This window comes from Labrus bergylta, chromosome 14 (genome assembly GCF_963930695.1).
Source record: "Labrus bergylta chromosome 14, fLabBer1.1, whole genome shotgun sequence".
Taxonomy (NCBI): Eukaryota; Metazoa; Chordata; class Actinopteri; order Labriformes; family Labridae; genus Labrus; species Labrus bergylta.
In genome coordinates this window covers 21,855,649-21,875,434 of record NC_089208.1, presented here as the reverse complement: position 1 = coordinate 21,875,434, position 19,786 = coordinate 21,855,649, and the positions used below count along the sequence as shown (strand labels likewise).

The window sequence follows — 19,786 nt, the reverse complement described above, 5'->3', positions numbered from 1 at the left end:
ATGCTCCAAAAAGCCTCATTTGAATGCTAGAATAGCTAGATCTTTCTAGATTTGTTAAAAAGAAGCAAGCTCATATCTGTCAGCATAGATCTTGAGCTTAAAAAAAGTCTGTTTTATTCCTTGGATAGAAAACACCTATTCAAATTGTTTTTTTTAACTTGTTTTATAAGTTGAGAATTTTCAGTCAAAATTTGTTTTTCTGCTGGATGGAGGAACAGTGATGAAACGTTACACAGCAGGTGTGCAAAATCACAAACAAAGACACTCTATGAACAGGAGACTCCAAACTAAGAAAGAGAAATCAGTCCAACAGAAACTGCTGTCATGAAGCTCCTCGCGCTCTATCTTTCTCAAGTCTGTCACAAGTTTGAATTCACCTTGATGCTTATTTTATACATTTTAATTTTGTTAAAAATCTTCATTAAAGTCGTTCACTGCTGGTGTAAACACTCCTCAACAACACTCAGAGTCAGTCACAGTCAGAGATGGAAAAAAGGCGACTCAGAAGACGTCTGATAGTATAGAAGTCTTTGATAAAATGTTCCTTCCTGTCATTTGATTTATTCCCTCAGTAAGTAATTTCCTAATTCCCTTTTCTAACAATTTCTGTTGATAAAAAACAATAAATTACTGAATATTGGGAGTCTATAAATAATTTTTCTGTTGCCATGGTGACCAAATAGATCTCAATAAAAAATGTCATGTAAAGTTTAAGACTGGTTTAATGGCAACCTTAAGAGTGAAGACGACATGAAGCAGGTTGAACATAAACGTGGACTCCTCCAATATAAATCTTCTGCTACATCTTAATAAGTAACATTAAAGGTGGAGTCGGTAGCAATGTTCGCTCGCAGCTAAGTTTGCAGTTTCAGCGTATGAATTATAAATATATCATTAAAGTGTGTTACTATATATACAGGGAAACCAAAGGCAATGCTCCTCAGTAGAAGATGAATGAAAGAATCAGCGTGAGATAATAAAAAGGTTTAACGGTGTAATCAGCAGCATCAGAAGCTCAGCTGTGACACAAACACTTGGCTGATTAATCATTTCTGAGAGGGACGGACCCGCACGTTAACCATGAACGAGGCCGGAGAAAACACAGCAGATGTCAACATCAAACTTTTAATACAGACACTGCTCCATAAAATGTCAAAACACACGAGCTGAAAGATGAGGTGTGACATCACAGACTGACCTGAGCTCAAAAACAAAAACAACAACATCATCGTCACATGAAGCGGGAGCGTGCAGAGTGTTGATCTGTGCAGGAAGAATACATTCAGACACCAGCAGCGCAGGCGTCTTAAAGAGGGAGCGTCACAGTTTCTAATAATCACACTTTACACTTCACAGCCAGACACTCGTTTACATTTTCCAGGACTGATTAAGTGATGGTTCATTTTTAAAAACATGAGAAAAAAACACAAAGTCAGCATCCTGTGAGGCATAACGAGTCTTTAACCTGAGGCCTCTAATCCTCTGAGGGGAGAACGTTCAAGTCCTCAGATCTGTGTGAAGCAAAGCAGAGACTGTAACCTTCATCACATAGATGACACTAACAGATTACAACATTTAAAACATTAATACAGCTGATATCTGATGTAGCGTAACTAAATATATCGTTAAGTGATGACCTTTGAAGAGAGTGAAGTCAAACTCCCTCTGGGGTGGTTGTTCGCAGCTCTGTGTTCACACTGACGGGACGTCTCTTCCTTCAGTTTGTTTATGTTTCACTCAGAGGCTCAAACATGTTTATTTTCCACATGAACCCCTCCCTTTTTGTTAGGCTGATTTATACTTCTGCATCAAATCTGCACTGTCAAAGCCTACATTGTTGAGAGAACTACATATTTGTGCCTTGGTGTTTCTGCGTAGCTCTGCAATACTCCGCCCACAAAGGCTAGTTGACAGAGTGAGTTATATGTTGGTGATATCGCCTGTTTCTGGTTCTGCCCATGTTTGTATTCAGGTAAACATGGCGACTGAAACATGGCGACTGAAACATGGCGACTGAAACAGAGCGGATTATGTTGGAGTTGGAGCTGATACATTTTGAGCAGCAGCTGATTTAACTGCAATTATTGTAAAGCAGAAAAGAGAGGAGACATCGGAGGGGATGTATCAGCCGCTGAATCAGTCAAGGACGTCAGGGGAATTAGTTTTTCTTGTCCGGCCACTGAGACATAAATGAGGAAATGCACTTCTGATATTTTCGGATGGCTGCAAGTTGATTTGACGTCCTAACCCCTAACCCAAAGTATACACAATAAACCTGTAGCCAATACAATGCTACCCAGCAGTCCAATCACAGTCTGGTCGGCGTAATTTCAACACTTGGTTAGATTTTTGAGGAGGTGCACTTCAGGCTAAGGCTTCCGCGTAAAGCTACAGGGCCAACCTATGGGGTATACTACGGCATAGACTCGATGAAAAAATATAAATTAGGCTTTAGCCAACGCGGGGGGAAAGGGAGACAGCCCCGCCCACTCAGGGAAGCTGCTTGCAGCGGCACAATGGCCGAGTTTTATGGCAGAACCAACAGACTTCGTTTGGTCTAAGAAGCTAGGCCGCATATCAGAATGGTGATCAGTCCTACAAACAGCTGCACTGAGTGTAAACACTGCGGGAGAGGAGGGGGAGGAGGGGACAAATCAACGTTTAAAAACTCGAAATCGGTCTTAGTTTCAAGACCGGTTTCCAGACCACTTTTTTAAGGTCTTGTCTCTGAATCGAACGCATTTTTACTCTGCCCTCGTCTCGGTCTCGATCCCTAACAGTCTTGGTCTTGTCTCGGCCTCGGAGCACTCTTGGTCTCTGGTATTTCTTGGTCTCGGTTAGTGTGGTCTACAACACTAGGAGGGGAGGCAGTGCACTCTGTTTTGGTTTGAGAGACTGGGGCTAAAGTGTGACATCTACTGGACATCTACTCTGGAAGTTGCATTTTTACACCCTAAATATGTTTTCATCATGTTTGAGCATTAAGCGGAGCTCTTGCAATGACATAATCAAGTTGTGTCTAAATTTCATGGCACTGATCAGAGCATTAGCTCCATCTGCAGTTCATCATAACTCCCAACAAGCTCAAAACACTAGTGAAGGAAAATGTGCGTTAAAATTGGTTTTCTTGGGGCGCTGGTGGCGCACTGCTTAGTGTGTGAGACCCATGTATGGAGGCCATGGTCCTCCAAGTGGGCAGCCCAGGCTCAAATCCAGCCTGTCGCTCCTTTCCCACGTCATTCCTTACTCTCTCTCTCCCTGATTTCCAACACTACCCACTGTCCTATCTCTCCATTAAAGGCACAAAAAAGCCCAAAAATAAATCTTAAAAAAAAATTGGTTTTCTTCTTCAGTTCTTAAAAAAAAAGGTTTTTAATTTTGATTGCTGGTATCCGAACTGAGTTATTATACACAAACAGAGTTTAAAATATTTCAAACCACCTGCAACACGACCTTCAGTTAAAGTGCTGGATTTATGTTCCAACGCGTTCTGTTTGAAGTCCCTTTCAAAGTAAAGGGCGTTTAAAACTCTTAGAAGATGACCCTTGAAGACTTGGATTCATTTTCCACGTGCACCTCCCTGTTAACCTTCTCGGCCGCTTCCTGGTCCTCCTCGCCCAAACCCTCTTTTTTCATGATCTTTAGAGGCCACCAGAGGGAGCCGTTCCGCCGGCGGTCTCTGCGGACTTTCTGTTCTTTAGGCCAGCAGCAGGGGGCGCCCTTATCCCCTGTCAGGAAGTAGAGGAGGGCATTGAGCCAGGCGTTGCAGGAGGCCAGCGGCCGGGTGACCTTGTAGCAGATAGAGACAGTCTTCATGGCGTTGCACCCACCCAGCTGTCCCCGCCGCAGCAGCAGGAAGAGCGTCCGGGTCACATGAAACGGCAGGAAGCAGAGGGCAAACAGCAGCGTGATGGTTAAGATGGTTTTGATGGATTTCCGTCGTCGTCTGATGTAGTGCGAGTACTGTGATCCAGAGATGGAGACCGAGGTTCTTTCTCGGTCTCTGACTCCCTCTGTGGCCCAATCCCCCACTGGACCGTCCTCCCCACCCTCTATGGAACTGGGAGGGGAACGCAGCGTCTGAAATATCGTCCTGACCACCTGAGAGTAGCACCAAGCGATGATCACAAAGGGCACAAAGAAGCCCAGCAGGTGGAGGACGATGCCGTATGGGACGTAGTCGGCAAACTCCTTATCAATGGCGTCGTCCCAGCAGTTCATGTATCCCTCCTGATCCTCAAACTGAGGTCCACTACCGTTACTGCCTCCACTCACACCTTCAGGGCCAACAGCCCCACCTCCTCGATGGACGTAGCCTGTCTGAGCGAACCTGAAGATGGGGCAAGTGAGGATGAAGACCACCACCCACACCAACGCACAGGTCCCCTTCACCACCCGCTTGCTCTCCAGAGTGATGGTCCTCATGGGATGGCAAATTCCCAGGTACCTGTGGACAGACAACCAGGGGTGAGTTAGAACAACGCTTTAATCTCGTGTTGGGTTCAGATAGAATAAGGGATAAGGGCAGTGCTGATTCTCGCTACATCCTTCTAGCAGCAAAACAAACAGATACATCAAGAGTATGGCCTGGGGAGATCTGAATTTGAAAGTTATCACTATTTTGTAAGATCAGCTTTGATTTTTGACTTGAGAACATAAGTCCAGCCTTAAGTCCAAGTGGATGTTTGTGCATTATTTAAAGACACAAACATTGGTGGAACAGACATATTTACCAATCGACTGTTTGACAGATGACCTGACAAAGTAAAGCCTCTGGCTAGGAGGACTGTAGTGTGCTCTCATTTTGTTTAATCGACTGGGAAATCAGTCATGAGGATCATGGTACAGAGTACAAGCCTACACCCACAGGTCAGTAAAGGATGCTCGTTTGAGGAAGTCGAGTGAACCTTTAAGTCTTCTTTCTTTTAACATCAGCTTTTGTCTTTTCATGAACATCATGCATCGGTCCCAAGTTTGAAATATGATTTTCATATAAACACCAAAAATCTGTTTCAAACTCGGTGTTAACTGTAGTTCCTCGAGTGTCCATTTGAGGCTGGCTGCAAAAGCCCAGGAAACCCCATTTGGGATGGGTCCCATTTAAAGTTGCCTGTTTCACAGCAGATATAAACATGTTTACAGCAACTCTGCTAACTTGTCTCCAAAGTCAAACTCATGATATGACCTTAGGTTCCAAACATTTGACCAGTTGCTGATGGTCAGGAGAATCAGCTAGGTTGTTAATGAACATGTGGTGTAGTGCTACTTTTATGTCAGGTCAAAATTCAAAGGGAGGTCAGGTAAAAAATTTACGTTTGCAGGAAAGTGCGTTTGCAGCAGTTTTTCTCAGAGAACAGGGACAATGAGGTGTGACTCCAGAAGTTTTAGTATTAATCTTCTGACGGAAGAGAATAGAGTGCTGGTGTGTTTAGTAATTCTCTATACAGCTAAATCTTCTTTTCTATTGTACCTATCATTCTGTAGACTGGCTTTGTTAAGTTCTGGAAGGTTAAGGGGATCCTCTGGTGGGAACGTGGTGCTTACTAAAAGTTTGATGCACCAAACAACGTTAGCCTTATGAAATGGACCAATAACGGCAAAAGTAAGCAACATCGTATTAGCAAAGGTCCTAAGACTGAAACCAATGTTTACTTCAGAAGAATCAGCTAAAAGTACCATTAAGGACAAAGTTTCCCAATGGGCAGCTGTGCGTCCAGACCGTCCTACCTGTGCACTGAGATGCAGGTGAGGAAGAAGATGGAGCAGTAGAGGTTGAAGTAGAACAGAAAGCGAACAAGGCGGCACATGAAGTCCCCAAACACCCAGCGGTCCCTTAGCATGTAGCTCGCCACCAGGAAGGGCAGTGACAGGCCGTACATGAGGTCAGTGGTGGCCAGATTAACCATGTAGATGAGCGAGGTGTTCCAGCGTCGCCCACCGCCACTGCTACCCATGACGCCGCAGCAGCCGCTGCCATGGTGACGGCAGGAGCGCAGCAGCACCACCGAGTTGAGGGTGAGACTGAATAGGAAGGTCAGCGAGTAGCAGACCGGCAGGAAGACGTACTTGTAGGATTCGTCAATGCTGCAGGACGAAGGAGGTTGAGAAGAGGTGGGGATGATGCCGGAGGTGTTTGGAGGGTTGCTCACCCCCGTCGCCACAGCCAGACCGATGTTTGGGGTGACACTGGAGGCTTGGCTCAATCCCATGATGGAGGTTATTCCTGGCAGGGCTGGATAGGTTCAGGTTCCTCTGGCGTCATCTCAGCTTCTCCAGCGGATTCAAGTCTTCTTACTCTTTCAATCTCTCTCTGCCACCGTCTGACCCATATCGCTGGTGTGTCGAAGGACTGCAACAAAGAGGGGAGAGGAAACACTTTGTCATTAGTTCAGAAAAGCTTGTTCACCATGTACTGCCGGTGTTTTGCTGATGAGGACTTTGTTTCGCACAATTAGCCCTTCAATCATTAACACAAGCCTTCCGGAAACACCTCTCCATTCATGCAACCTTCCTTGCTGGACGTCAGGTAGAAGGCACGTTCCAGCTGTCCTACTTTAAGGTTTAATGTAACATAGAGTACAGTCTCGACCGGCTCTCTCTGTAAAGTGTCTCGAGGTAACTTTTGAAATGAATTGCCACTTAACAAATAAAGATTTATGGTTGATTAAACCCAAGCTGCTGTTTTGGAACGACAGTGTCAAGAAATGTTGCAGCAGTTGGTGCAGGTTGTGTTGAGATGTTCTCTTGGCTTTAACAAACTGTGACACTTCATTATTCACAGTATAGACATGTTGTTGTTGTTGTTGTACTTGATGAAGCAGATTAAGGTTTCGATACATTGTTTAAAACAACGCAATCTCTATTATTTCATTGAGTGATAGAGAGAGAGCATATTTGAACATATATTTGGCTTTAAATGTAAATGAGCTGTGTCTGACCACGCCCCCTCTCTGGAAGGCCTTGGATGTCTCTGGCTTTCTCGCTCCATGCCCTATTGTTTACAGTGAGAAGGCAGACTCAGAGGGCAGAACAAACACCTAGCTGTGGGAGTGTCACCCACCTGGGGGAGGGGCTACTGCCCTTTGTGATGTCATGAAGGGAAAATCTCCAAACGGCCTGTTTGAGCACACATTTTCTGAAAAGTGGAGCAGGCAAAAGAGAGGATGGACTTTTCTCATCATAGGGGGGTTTGTATACAGACTAGAGACACAGAATAGTGTTAGAGAAACATGGTGAAGTGGATTATACAAAATATGTGACCTTTAACCTATTGTGATCAAGTTCTCTTTCATAAGGCTGACCTGGCCAAGAGGGCAGCAGCAGCACACGTCATCATAAACATTACATGATAAACTAAAGGCTGTGAATCAAAGCGTCAGTTAGTGGACGTCCCACTTTACCTCCTGAGCAACAAGCTCCCTTTAACTGAAGTATTATTTATTATAATGTTCTGGCAAGGTTTAGTCTTTGTTTTTTAAATAGGACATCCGATCTGCAGGATTCTTTTCACATTTAATATCAGTAAACTGAAACCATCAGTGTCATCTACAGATGACCTCACACGCCTTCATCTCGTTCTGTATGGACTACTGTAACGCTCTTTTCACCTCACTCAGCATGTCTGCCCTAAACCTTCTCCAGTCAATCCAGAATGCTGCTCGAGTCCTCATCAGGTCCAACAAGCGGTCTTACATCACTCCCACACTGAAATCTCTGCTCTGGGTCCCTGTGGCTTATAAGAATAAGTTTAAAATCCTCACCCTCACTTTTAGAGCTATCCACAGTCAGGCCCCAGAATATTTGTGAGAACTCGTTCACCCACCCGTTCACTAAGGTCGAACACCCGACACCTGCTGTCTGTCCCACAGAAACATTTTAAGACTCTTGTTGATCGTGCGTTTGAGGCGATAGCGTCAATCCTCTGGATCTCTCTGCCCGTCCGGTTACATCTTTCTGACTTTGTTGAGTCTTTTAAAAAGCAGCTACAAACGTTGATGTTAGGAAAGGCCTGTGAGTGATCAGGTCCACCCAGTCCACCAACTGATCTGTGTTTTACTGTGCCAATTTTCGTTCCGAGTCAGAGCAGGATTTTAAAATGCCGGTCCATGAAGTTTGTTCCTGTTTTATTACATGTATGTAGTTTTTTGTTGATGTGACCTTTGTCTGCGAGAAGTGATTCATACATAAACTCTCCTTAAAAACAGTCTAATTAAACCTGAATAAAAACGTGCTGCTTCAATCAAGAGAAACCGTTCTGACAGCCAATCAGATGGCAGAGCTTCACCTTTAGAGTCTGCTCTGAAGAGGCTGTTTGTCCAATGTTAAAGGAGTTAAAGGAGATCGGTTTTTACCTGCAGTCGTCCTCTCGCTCTCGCCTCGTCAAGTTTCTCCGTGGATCCAGAAGAGTCTGTTTCGGGGCTGAAGGGTCTCTCGGGGTTTCTCCCTTGACCTTCAGTTTGTCTGTAAATAATTGATCAGCGTTCATTCAGTCAGAACTGCAGGAATGAAACCCAATACAGGGACTGCAGAGGAGGAGGAGGAGGAGGAGGAGGTGCTCCCAGTTCAGCTCTGAACTGGTTTACATACAGCAGACTGGCTCATACTGGAACTGAGATTAAAACATTTAAAAAACACAGAAGCTTTAATGTAATATATTTAAGCATACGTTTCAATCCTGCACAAAATGTTGACTTTCTGTTTATTAAAGGACAAAGCGTTTGTTTTTCTGACTTTTATGTTTTTAAATAATTGGCAACGATGCAAATGACCTTCGAGTTAATTCTTCTGTAAGTGAGCTGACCTGTCGGGGTCACAGTCTCTCAGAACAATCACTTCACTGTTACACGTTGAAAACACAGAAGTAGTTTTTTATGGAGCTCGAATTCAAAAAGAAACTAAATAAATAATTTTTGAGTTGCTGCTGTTCTGTAAATAACATTAAATTCATGAACTGCTTCCCCAGAACTCCAAATATAAGAACATCAGAAGGCTAGATTATCAGATCTCATCACTACCAACTGCATGATGTGGATCTGTGAACAAAGCTGCTCTCTAAAGATCAAAATCACTCACCTTTCCCTCCAGAGAAGCGGCTGAAGATTTACTCATGTCGTTTCCTCCTCCTCCTCCTCACTCTGCCTCTTTTTCTGAGGAAAGCAAAGTAAATCAGCCCCTCCTCTTCCTGCTCCTCGGCTCGTCTCCTTCCATCATCATCACCATCATCTCAGACTCATACTGGGCTTTTGGTGTGTTGGTGAAGATGTGTGAAGGTGTGAGTGTTGGCAGCACATTTGGCGTTTGAGGAACAGATACGAGTAAACACAAAGAAGCGAAACATAAAATCCCTCCAACATTTATTAAAGAATTAAACACTTAAAATAAGATTTAGAAAATGTTCTCTCCATGTGTATCCTACGACGAAGCAGCAACCTCCAGTGTTGACAAATGAAGCCGATGCTGAAGTGTAAAATCCTGCAGTTCCTCCAGTGTCCACTAGAGGCTGGCTGCAGAAGCACAGGAAGTCACATACACACCCATTCAAAAAAGCCTGTTTTTACAGCAGAGATGAACATGTTTACAGCCTGATTCAAAAAACCAAATAGGTCTGATTAGCTCATGTCTCGATTCATGTCTCGGCACACACCGAGGGGGGGGGGTTAATGTTTTGATGACTCATCAGTTTTGATGACGTGTAGCTGACCTGATTGACAGGCAGGTGCGGTGTAATGGTTTGTCAGGAGGCTTAAAACCCGCCTCAGCTCCAGCTGAGGAGACCATTTCTGTGTGTGTGTTCCATTTCCAGCATGGAGACCGCCACGATGGGACTCCAGCGCCACCTGCAGGGTGACGTTGATTAAGACACGAGCTAATCAGATCTATTTGGTTTTTTGAACCAGGCTGTAAACATGTTAATCTCTGCTGTAAAAACAGGCTTTTTTGAATGGGTGTGTATGTGACTTCCTGTGCTTCTGCAGCCAGCCTCTAGTGGACATTGGAGGAACTGCAGGATTTTACACTTTTAGCATCGGCTTCACTTTTAACATCTGAGGATGCCACTTTCTTCAAACACAAACAAAGAAGTTCACAAAAAAATCTGTGTAGCTTGACATCAAAGTATATTTCAGAGTTAATGTTTACATTCACAAAATATATTTTAAATGTATTTATTTACATCTGAAAACACATCTCTAACATATGCCCACGGTCTCAATGAAATAATAAATCGTTTACATTGTTAGCTTCTTTGTTAGCTAATTTCCACGACCACATTAACGCCAAGTATAACTCTTTTAAAGTCTTCTCGTATTTATGTCCCGTTTCATACGACACAGTTTAGATGTCGTTTATAGCTTTACGTTAAAAATAAGAAACATTTTCTTTACAGTAACATCCGTACGACATTCAGTCAGTATCATTCCTGCAGCTGGCCACATTGGTAGGAGTGGTTTAAAAACGCCTCGTTATAAATCATCTGAATCCCTGATTAACACCAAAATAATTCACTGAGGTCAGAATCAGGCCGAGTCCACAAGAAGGCAGGAATTTTTTAAAAAAGGTTTCCTACCCTATTTTAAAATAACCTCGTCCACACACGCTCAGTTCTCAAAAACATCTTCGTCCACATGAAAATGCAACAACGCACGCCAAGTCAACAGACGGTGATTCCTCCGCAACGACCATTTCATCGTCAAAGTTCTCCCACCTTCCCAAAGTCCAACGGAGTCTCATCCAAAACCGCCGACTGTAGCGATGGGGTTTGTGTGGTGGGACCCCCAATGTCCTCACACAGAAACACCTTAAACGTAGTTTCTGAACATCTCCACCCTGGAAGGAGTTTTACTAAAGGAGAGTTTACAGGGACCTGAAACGCCGTTTGCGAATGAAAGATCAAAATGCACAGAAAAAGCCATATGTTCAAAAAGACCCGCCTACGTGTGGACAAGGACTAATACTTTATATATATAAAACATTTGAGAAGGATAGAAAACAGAGAATGTTGGTGGGATGTTTAAACTAAGTGCATTTATCTCTTCATTATAACGTCATCACGGACGGTACCTGACGGGTTTAGCATTGTTTGTTAAACGAGGTTTCACGCCATCATTAAAATCACTACAAACACAAATCCTGAAAATATTATATCGTTGGTAATCTTTTGAAACTTATGGACGGCCACGTTGCTGTCGCTAAAATCCAATATCAACTTCTTTTAATTTTGGCCTTTTGCGCCTTTACTGTAGAGACAGGACGGCGGAAAGAGTCAGAAATCAGATGGAGAGAGAGAGGGAGGGGAATGACATGCGGTCAGGTTTGATCCCGGGCCACCCGCTTGGAGTTCCAAAGCCTCTGTACATGGGACGCACGATCTAACCACTACGCTACCGGCACTCCTCCTTCTTTTATTTGGAGGTGCAGATGATCATCTGAGACATCCAAGACGATTTTTCTGAATAAAACATGAAATATAAAACGGCATGGGTTACGTCTCGCTACATGTGCTGCGTGAGTGTTATGTTCCCATATTAATATAATAAAAATATAAAAGTATTAAACACAATCAAACTTAAATAAGATAAGTTAACATCCCTTATTTGCATATTAAAGTAGAGTTTTCACAAACAGGAAATAAAAAATCCTTTTGTTTGAATGATTGTGGGAAACGTCATTATGTCGAAGGAAGTTTTGTTTTTAATTAAAATCTTAAAGATTTAAATGTAATACTATATCAGCCAATGAAATGAATTCAAGGATCTTTAAAGGAGCAGTATGTAACTCTGACCTCTAGTGTTTAAAATGGGTACTGCAGTCCAAATTTAATTCAGATTTTCAAGATTCTTTCTAATATTTGTACAACTGATTTTGTGCTCTCGGTTAAAGGTTACAAAACTTTAAAACAGTTCAGTTTAATTACAAACGTTCTGGGGAAACTTCCAAAAACCTTCTGACGAACGCTTCTGAAAACAAAAAAACTCACAGGGAAATATCCAGGAAATTCACCAGAGAACTCAAATGAAAATTCCAGACAAAAGCTTCTGAAAGATCTAGGAAAAGAGTTCCTAAAATTTCTGAACAAAAAGTTCCCTTAATTTCTAAGAAAATTTCCCTAAAATTCCTGAAACTTCAGCAAAAACTAAATTTCTGCAAAATTTCCTGAAAATTCTTAGGAAAATCCTTGAAAAGTTGAACGAAACGAAAGTTTCCGCACATTTGCAAGAAGATTCCTGAAAAGTAAACAACGTTCTCCTCAGATCCTGAGTGGCGTTAAAGGTCGACCAAATAACGAGAACTTAACGTTTAAAATGGCTGAAAATAAAAAGACAAAAAAGCTCAAATAGCTGAGATTTTGTCTCTTTTTGACACAGGCCTCACAGATATGGATAATTCAACACCTTTACAGAGAGAGAGGCGTGATGGGAATGTTTGAATACAGATATTACTTCCCAACAAAAACCAACATGTGATTGTTTGTTTACGACCTTTGTTGTTCCATATGAACGCGCCGTCACGTGCAGAGGCTTTTCTTTCCCTTGGATATGAGCTAACGTTTGATCTCGACGATGCTGAGCGACTTTTAAGGACTTCCTTTCATGCAGAGCTTCCATTCAGATCTCCGTTTGTTTCCCTGAACGCTGCTCACTCGCTGGTCAGTTTTCTTTAATTAGTCGTCCTGGAAACAGACTTCTGGTCGGACGTGGGCGAGCAGCTTCTCCTGGTCACAAAGCATCCAAACGTTCACATTGAAGTGGAGTCATCTCGTTCACATGGACGGGGTATTCTGTGGTCCCGGTGTTAGGTCAGGTCCTGCACGTCCAGCAGCATGGCGTCCTGCTTCGTTCTCAGCTGGTCTCGTACCAACAGGTGAGCCACCAGCTCGGAGCTCAGAGCTGCAGGAAAAACACAAAATGGAGAAAATTATTTTAACAGCGTGCAACTACATGAAGATGTTCGTATTCCTTCTTTTTTTTCAATTACGTGAAATCTCAAAACCCCTCATTGCTGGATAAACCGTTATAGCAAATTTCCACATAGTCCGTGCGCCCGCGTCTGTCAGCGCCCGGGTTTGCTCAGTCGGACGGTACGTGCCCTGCCCCACTTGGTCTGTTTCTGGAACGTGAGTGCAGCCATGAGCAGCTATACACACATACCAGGAGAACTACAAGATCTCAGGAGAACTACAAGATCACGGGAGGACTACAAGATCACGAGAGAACTTCAAGATCACGGGAGAACTACAAGATCACAGGAGAACTACAAGATCACAGGAGAACTGCAAGATCAAAGAAGAACTACAGGATCACGTGTGAATAAAGAGAAAAACGTGCAAACGTTGTTTTGTCTTTCTGAGGATGGTTTCTTATTCATTCGGTGCCTGTTTTGACGTCATGTTGTTAAAGAGATGGAATATACGATCAGAAGTCGGTATGTTGTGTTTTATTTTGAAATTGATCGGACACTCTGTGCGTTTCCTTGTCTGACTTCCTGTCCAGGTTGATATATTCTGTGCTTGCAGCGAGCTCTGTCAAAACTTTCAACCTTGCACAAAATCTTCCTTTAAAACTCCTGATATGTTCAGAGTGAGCTGATGTGAGAACGCAGCAGGATATAATCAGGAGAATTCACCTGGAGCGAGTGGGAGGGGGTGGTGACGTTTATTCCCTGTGATCGCTGCACGACCATAGACTGTCTGCACACCACCTCTACCATCTCTGTGCTCTAATGAACCTGCTGCATTATGTTTCCTGTTCTCCAGTATGTTCTTCTCCACTCTTTAGGTCGATCTGACGTTTAACTTTATGAAGACACAAGCTTCTCAGAGCCACGGTGAAGACTGTCTGTCTGTGTGTTTGTGTGTTTGTGTGTGTGTGTGTGTGTGTGTGTGTGTGTGTGTGTGTGTGTGTGTGTGTGTGTGAGTTCATACCGTGTACTTCCTGTTGAAGTGTCCCTCTCAGGCTGCGGAGCTGTTTCTCTGAACACTCCTGAAGCTCCCAACACTCCAGATGTTTCCGCTTGGCAACATTGCTGCAGCCAGCCAGATGCTGCAACACACACACACACACACACGTTATCCTCCTCTGTTGATAACACGTCTCTCTCTCTCTCGCTGTCATTCTTTCCCACATGTTTCACCTCCTTCTCCTTCTGTTCAGCCAGCAGTTTGTCTCTCAGCGTCCTCAGGGCAATGATCACTTCCTGTTTCAACCCGGCGGCGGCATGGCAACTAATTCCCCCCGGTCCCATGGAAACCTGACAGAGATGTGTAAGGTTGTCAGTGGTCAGACTTTGAGTAAATCTGTCAAATAAACAGTGTGGAAATAAGCTCTACTGAGAGTGGCAGCTTGGCTCTCAGCCCCCTAGGCCCCGCCCCCTGGACTCTAAAGTCTAGAGTCTTTGTTTTTTTGTTTTTGGATGTTGGTTTTCACAAAAGAAAAATAAATAACTTTGAGCTCTGGAAACTATGGTGTGCATTTCTGACAAAGTTTTAATATTCTATGGACCAAGCGATGGACAGTAGAAATTATTGGAATCAGGCAGAGGCCGGCAGATGTTGGTATACGAGCGTATATTTGTACAAACGGAGAACTAATGACCTTTTTCTTGGTTCCCTCCTCGTCGTCTTCACTGTCGCTGTTGTTGATGAAGCACAGCTGCAGGTTTCTGTGGTTGTGAAATCTGTAAACGGACGACAAACAGGAAAACGTCAGACTGCAGGTCTACACGTGTTCACAGCCAATGGAGTCATGTTGTTGTGTTTGTCTCCAAACATCTCTGCCAGTTTACTCTCAAGATTTTTGTAGAACTATATGACGTGTGTGTTCATTAATGCTTTTAAACTCACCGTGAGGCGACAGAAGCGACTCTGCACCTCCGGAAGTCTTCCTCCTCTTCCTCCCACACGTCCCTCCACACTCCCCCGTGGCTCTCCCCCATCCTTACCTCACCTCTCTGGGGGGAGACATGCAGACACAGTCCCCCTCACACAGGGGTCCAAACACATAAACATACTACAAATGACCACACTAGAATAAAAAACTGGAAATCAGAGGAATCCCTTCAGCAGCAGCAGATTTATCGCAGAGAGATCAGGTCTGTGGTCAGAGAACGATGTTGGGAAGTTTTTTATATAAAGCTACGTGATCATTATGCCGCCAGAGAATGTACAAACATGCAGCTGTGAGCGTCCACACAGCGTCTCTGTAATGTCAGGGTCTCATTTTAGCTCCGTCCTCAGCGTGAATCACAAAATGTGTTTACAGCCACAACCAGCATGTTCTCGTCCTCCGAGGAATATAATCAGACAGAGACGGAGATAAGAAGGAAGAAGAGGAGGAGGAGGAAGAGGAAGAGGAAGAGGAGGAGTGGAGGAGGAGGAAGAGAGGAGGAGGAGGAGGACGAGGAGGAAGAGGAGGAGGAGGCGTTACAGAGGAGTGACAAGATCAGCTGAGCCAGCAGGGGAGCGCAGCGCTGTGTGTGTGTGTGCATGTCTAACTGTGTGTATGTGGAGCTCCTGCTGTGCCGTTCTTCCACAACGCTGAAATGCAGACGGGGACACCGATATTACGCCATCAGAATCTATATGAATGTCTTAAGTTGTAATGGCGACGGGGCTTCATTACGCTGCTGTTGTAGAATTGCACAACGAAAAGGGCTTCAGGCTTCTTCAGGATCAGATAACTTTTTGAAACCAGCGGAGTCGCCCTCATTTGGACAACAGAAAGAATGCAGAATCAACCAACTTCTATAATGGCTTCAGTTTTCTGACCCCGGGCTGCGTCCAGTCTTTCGATAACACTCCAAAGGGGGGAGTAGGGCACAAAGACTTATGGGAAATGAAGTCTTAAGAAAAATATATCCACTGACAGCATCTCCAGAACCAAACAGAGACTCAACACCACAACAAAAACATATCTTCATGTCTGACCTTTGACTTTTCCCTCCTCTCCTGCTCCTGTTTCTCCAACTCCGCTATCCTCTGACTCAGGTCGTCCCAGTGCATGATGGGAAGGTAGTCCACAGAGGAGGCGGCTGCGATGTGATGATGAAGCTCGTTGTCCTCCTCCTCTTCCTCCTCCTCCTTCTCCTCTGCTGTCTCTTTCTCTCTCTCCATCTTCTGCGGGAATAAGCAAGAATGTGAGACGACAATAAAAACATAAAACATAACCTAAATCAATAAATCAAGTTTCCAAAAGTGCATCAAGAATGATAAAAGTTTGAACATCTCCCGACTCATTTGGGGGGGAAAGATCAATGATGAATTAATAGCCAATCATGAGTCAGTTACTAAAACACATCAATATTCATGAGGACTTGAATTTAAAATCAATACCAAACATAATGATTACACTGTATCCAATACAATCCTAATGTTTTTATAAATCACATTTACAAACAACAAAAGGTGACCAAAGTGCATCAAAAGATAAAACGTTTATTAGACTACTGAGAAGTGATCGAAGGAATAAAAGCCGACTCTCAAGCAGAGCCAAAAGCAGAGGCGTAAAGGTGCGTTTTAAGGTTCGAGTGTTCAATTCAACCTCTTAATAAATGCTACTTTCAAACTCCAGGATAAATATAAGGCTGCCACGATACCGGAATTTTTAACTTCTAGATACTAGTAACAAGGGCTCGACTGATACGGGATTTTTGGGGCCGATAACAATATTGGGGAGAGAAAAGATATATATATATAAACGATATACGATATATTGGCCGATGTCTTTCTTAAGCCTTTTTCACATATGCACTCCAGATAATATCTAGATATTTACAGGAGGACTTCTCCAGAGATTTTCCCGCCCTAGCCGTTCACATATGCTCCTCACAGCTGGAGACTATCCCTGTCAGAGGGGAGGGGGCTCGGGGGATTTCCCGAGGTAAGACGTGACGTAAATAAACAACGCGGAAGTAGCGGCCGATGCTATAATGAGGCTATATAAATGCGGCTGTTTGCATTCACACATAGCCTAAAGCACCTCAGGGTAGCCAGATCTCTGGAGTTTTTCAGGATATTTCTGTATGTGTGAAAAGGGTTTTAGATTTATCTTTGAAGAGATAAGAGATAAATAAACACATTTATTCCCTCAGTTATCAAATACTTGTGGAAAAGATTTATAATGAAGACAAGATGGTCACTCAGCTGGAAAGTAACTGAGCATGAACGTGCGTCACCACTCGACACTCTGGAGAGTGATGATGCTTGTTGTAATCCATATAGCGCCCTCTGCTGGTGACAGAGAACTGTTAGTGAAATACAATGAAACTCAAATGAAATACTGTTTGACTAGTGAATAAATCGAGTAACATCGGTGCATATCGGAGAAAAAATTAGTTGATACTGATGGTCACCAGATAAACTGATATCGGCCGATATTATCGGCTTGCAGATTAATCAGTCGTACTCTGGAGTAACCTCTGTTGGGCTATGTCAACAAAACTATGATGCTGCATTCATGCGCTCCCCGGACAGTCCCCATCTCGACTTCAGTGGGTTCACCTGATTTCAGTTCGGAAAGTCTGAATGTTGTAACATCAGCAACAAATATCATGGATGCTACGAAAAACACATGTTGATGTCTCTGTTACGAGTTATATTTCAGCAAAAAGTTGATGTGAATTAATGAAAAGTATCTTAACATTAACTAAACATATTTTGACCCTCATGTGATAACGATTATGATGTCAAGTCGGGCTCCTCATTTCTTTCCGAGTTGTTCCGACTTGAGCAAGCTGAAGTGTCCCCGCAGGAGTCAACCTGCTCTGTCCGCAGTTGTTTACCAGCAGCAGGGAGACCTCGGAGGGTTTTACCCGCCTCACAGTCGCATCCACTCGGCCCCGGATCCCTCCGACATGTCGCAGTCCGTCACCCCGCGGGTCCCGTCAGCCCGCCGGATCCACTTTGAGGGCTGACCGCGACGAAGAAAAGCTTCCCCCGTTTTATTCAGACATGGAAGACAAGGTAGTGAAAGTGTTGTAGAGAAGTTTGACTCCGTGTGGAGGGAGGACGGACCTTCCCTTTCCTTCTTCCTCCCCCTTTCCTCCCCCCTTCCGCTCTTCCTACTTTAACTCAAGTGTCTGCAGGGGGACGAAGACTTAACGGTACCGAGACACCGGAACCCGCTACCGGTGGTCATTTAAGTTGTGTCAGTAGCCTACTTTTAGTTTAAGTGAATTAATGAAATCTTTTGATTTAAGTAGGCTAAGTCTACTAGTTGTTTTTTTGTATAGCCTATAGAGTAATTGCGACACTGGTTTAAGTAGCCTACTCCCTATCAGTATTTAAAGCACTTGTAAGCAGGAGCGTGTCCAGAGGGGGGGGGGGGGGGGGGGCATGGGCCCCCCTGGAAATATTATCGGCCACCCCAAAATCTTTGATTATTTTTGTGTGGTCCATTTGATCTTGAAATTCAGAAATTCAGAGTCAGCGGTTAATATGTAATCAGGAACGCCCCCCCTGAAGTCAGAACTCAAACATGGAAACTTGGAGAACCTTCAGCAGCCCGAGTTAAAATCCAACATACGCTTCTACGTTCATCAACAGTAACATAGAAGTGGGTAAACTTTAAATTTGTCCCCAAATGTATTTTTTCAAGTGGTCGCGTTTTTATCCTTTATCCGGCTCTGATGAGCTGAAACGCGTCGGTCTGCCAAACATTTTTAACTTGACCTGTAGCCATGAATGAATAAAGGTGTTTTAACTTTTGTAACAGAACAGAGTGCCTTACATATCTTTTTGTGTTTTCCTACCTTACTCTTCAGACTCAGGATTTTTTTCACTAAAGTGATAAACACACAGCCATTCCTAACCTTTGATGTCTTATCATGATTTACAGTGTGTGGTTCACACATACACATTTACATAAAACCACAACGACAAGTAAAAACCAAACAACAACATAAACTGTACATGAGTTGACAGGGAAACATTTATACGAGCAGAAAAAGTGGCTGTGCGATGTTGTTCAAAACAAACCGGGAATACTTGACCCTAGAGTTAATGTGAAAACTTTAACTCTGAGCAGAGCTGAAATAGAGGGGTTTATAGGCATGATCAGATACAGGATCAGAGTGGATTTAGAACAAGACACTTCAGACACATGTTTTTAAAAGCTCTGAGACTTATTTACACTGAAGAGGAGGAGGAGATGTGACCTTTAATTCCTTTGAAGTTTGGGTACATCCCACAGAAAAGTAAGGTGTCCATTTAAAGCTTCCCTGTACTAACTATCTATTTACCTGAAAGACTTTTAAAGATCAAAACATTAAAAAAAGGCATTCCAGCCTTAAACTGTTTGTAAAGCTCATGTCTGCGTGTTTCGTCAGTCCACTGTCATGTTTGGGTAAACGTGTGTCCGGAGGCAGTGAAGGGGTTAAAGGCCGAGCCTCCCGGTGTCCGGTTTCATCATTTTTTAGAGATGACGACTCAAAGCAGATGGAGGATTTGGGGATTCTGAGAGAACAGAGGAGAATACAGAGTCACAACAACAGAGAGCATACCTCAGATACACACACACTTCATTATGCTCAGCTTGCCCAATAAAACATTCAGAATAAAAAGATTAACACAGGAGCTTTGATTTCAATATTTTTTAACTGATTTATAGTTCCAGTTCCTTGATCATGTCTTTGCACTCGAGCTGAAACAGTTTTCAGCAACACTTTGAGAGCTGTGGAAGATATTTTTCCTTCAAAATAAAACACAAATATTAATCAATCTCTCCATTAGTTTGTTTAAATATCACTGTTACTCAAATTGTTTCTGTTGTTGACTTTTGCTCGGAGCGTTCTCGTT

At 43.5% G+C, this 19,786-nt stretch overlaps 2 protein-coding genes across 3 annotated transcripts; both read right to left on the bottom strand.

Moving 5' to 3' along the window:
- Positions 1-547: 547 nt before the first annotated feature.
- Positions 548-8,546, bottom strand: LOC109996011 (P2Y purinoceptor 3). The gene is made up of 3 exons (XM_020649944.3): positions 8,352-8,546; positions 5,728-6,349; positions 548-4,447 (listed from the first exon to the last, which is right to left on the bottom strand). Exons 2-3 carry the CDS (start codon positions 6,207-6,209, stop codon positions 3,532-3,534), a joined length of 1,398 nt encoding a protein of 465 aa, XP_020505600.1. The 5' UTR covers positions 6,210-6,349; positions 8,352-8,546; the 3' UTR covers positions 548-3,531.
- Positions 8,547-9,336: 790 nt separating this feature from the next.
- Positions 9,337-18,063, bottom strand: im:7136398 (schwannomin-interacting protein 1). 2 transcript variants are annotated; one of them, XM_029280418.2, is made up of 7 exons: positions 17,807-18,063; positions 15,920-16,108; positions 14,837-14,943; positions 14,589-14,670; positions 14,128-14,244; positions 13,919-14,036; positions 9,337-12,884 (listed from the first exon to the last, which is right to left on the bottom strand). In XM_029280418.2, the coding sequence occupies exons 2-7, from the start codon at positions 16,103-16,105 to the stop codon at positions 12,790-12,792; spliced, it is 705 nt and encodes a 234-aa protein (XP_029136251.1). In that variant the 5' UTR covers positions 16,106-16,108; positions 17,807-18,063; the 3' UTR covers positions 9,337-12,789. The 2 variants fall into 2 exon arrangements, with proteins under 2 accessions (XP_029136251.1, XP_020505637.1); XM_020649981.3 differs by having other exon boundaries at positions 17,773-18,061.
- Between the last annotated feature and the right edge of the window lie 1,723 nt (positions 18,064-19,786).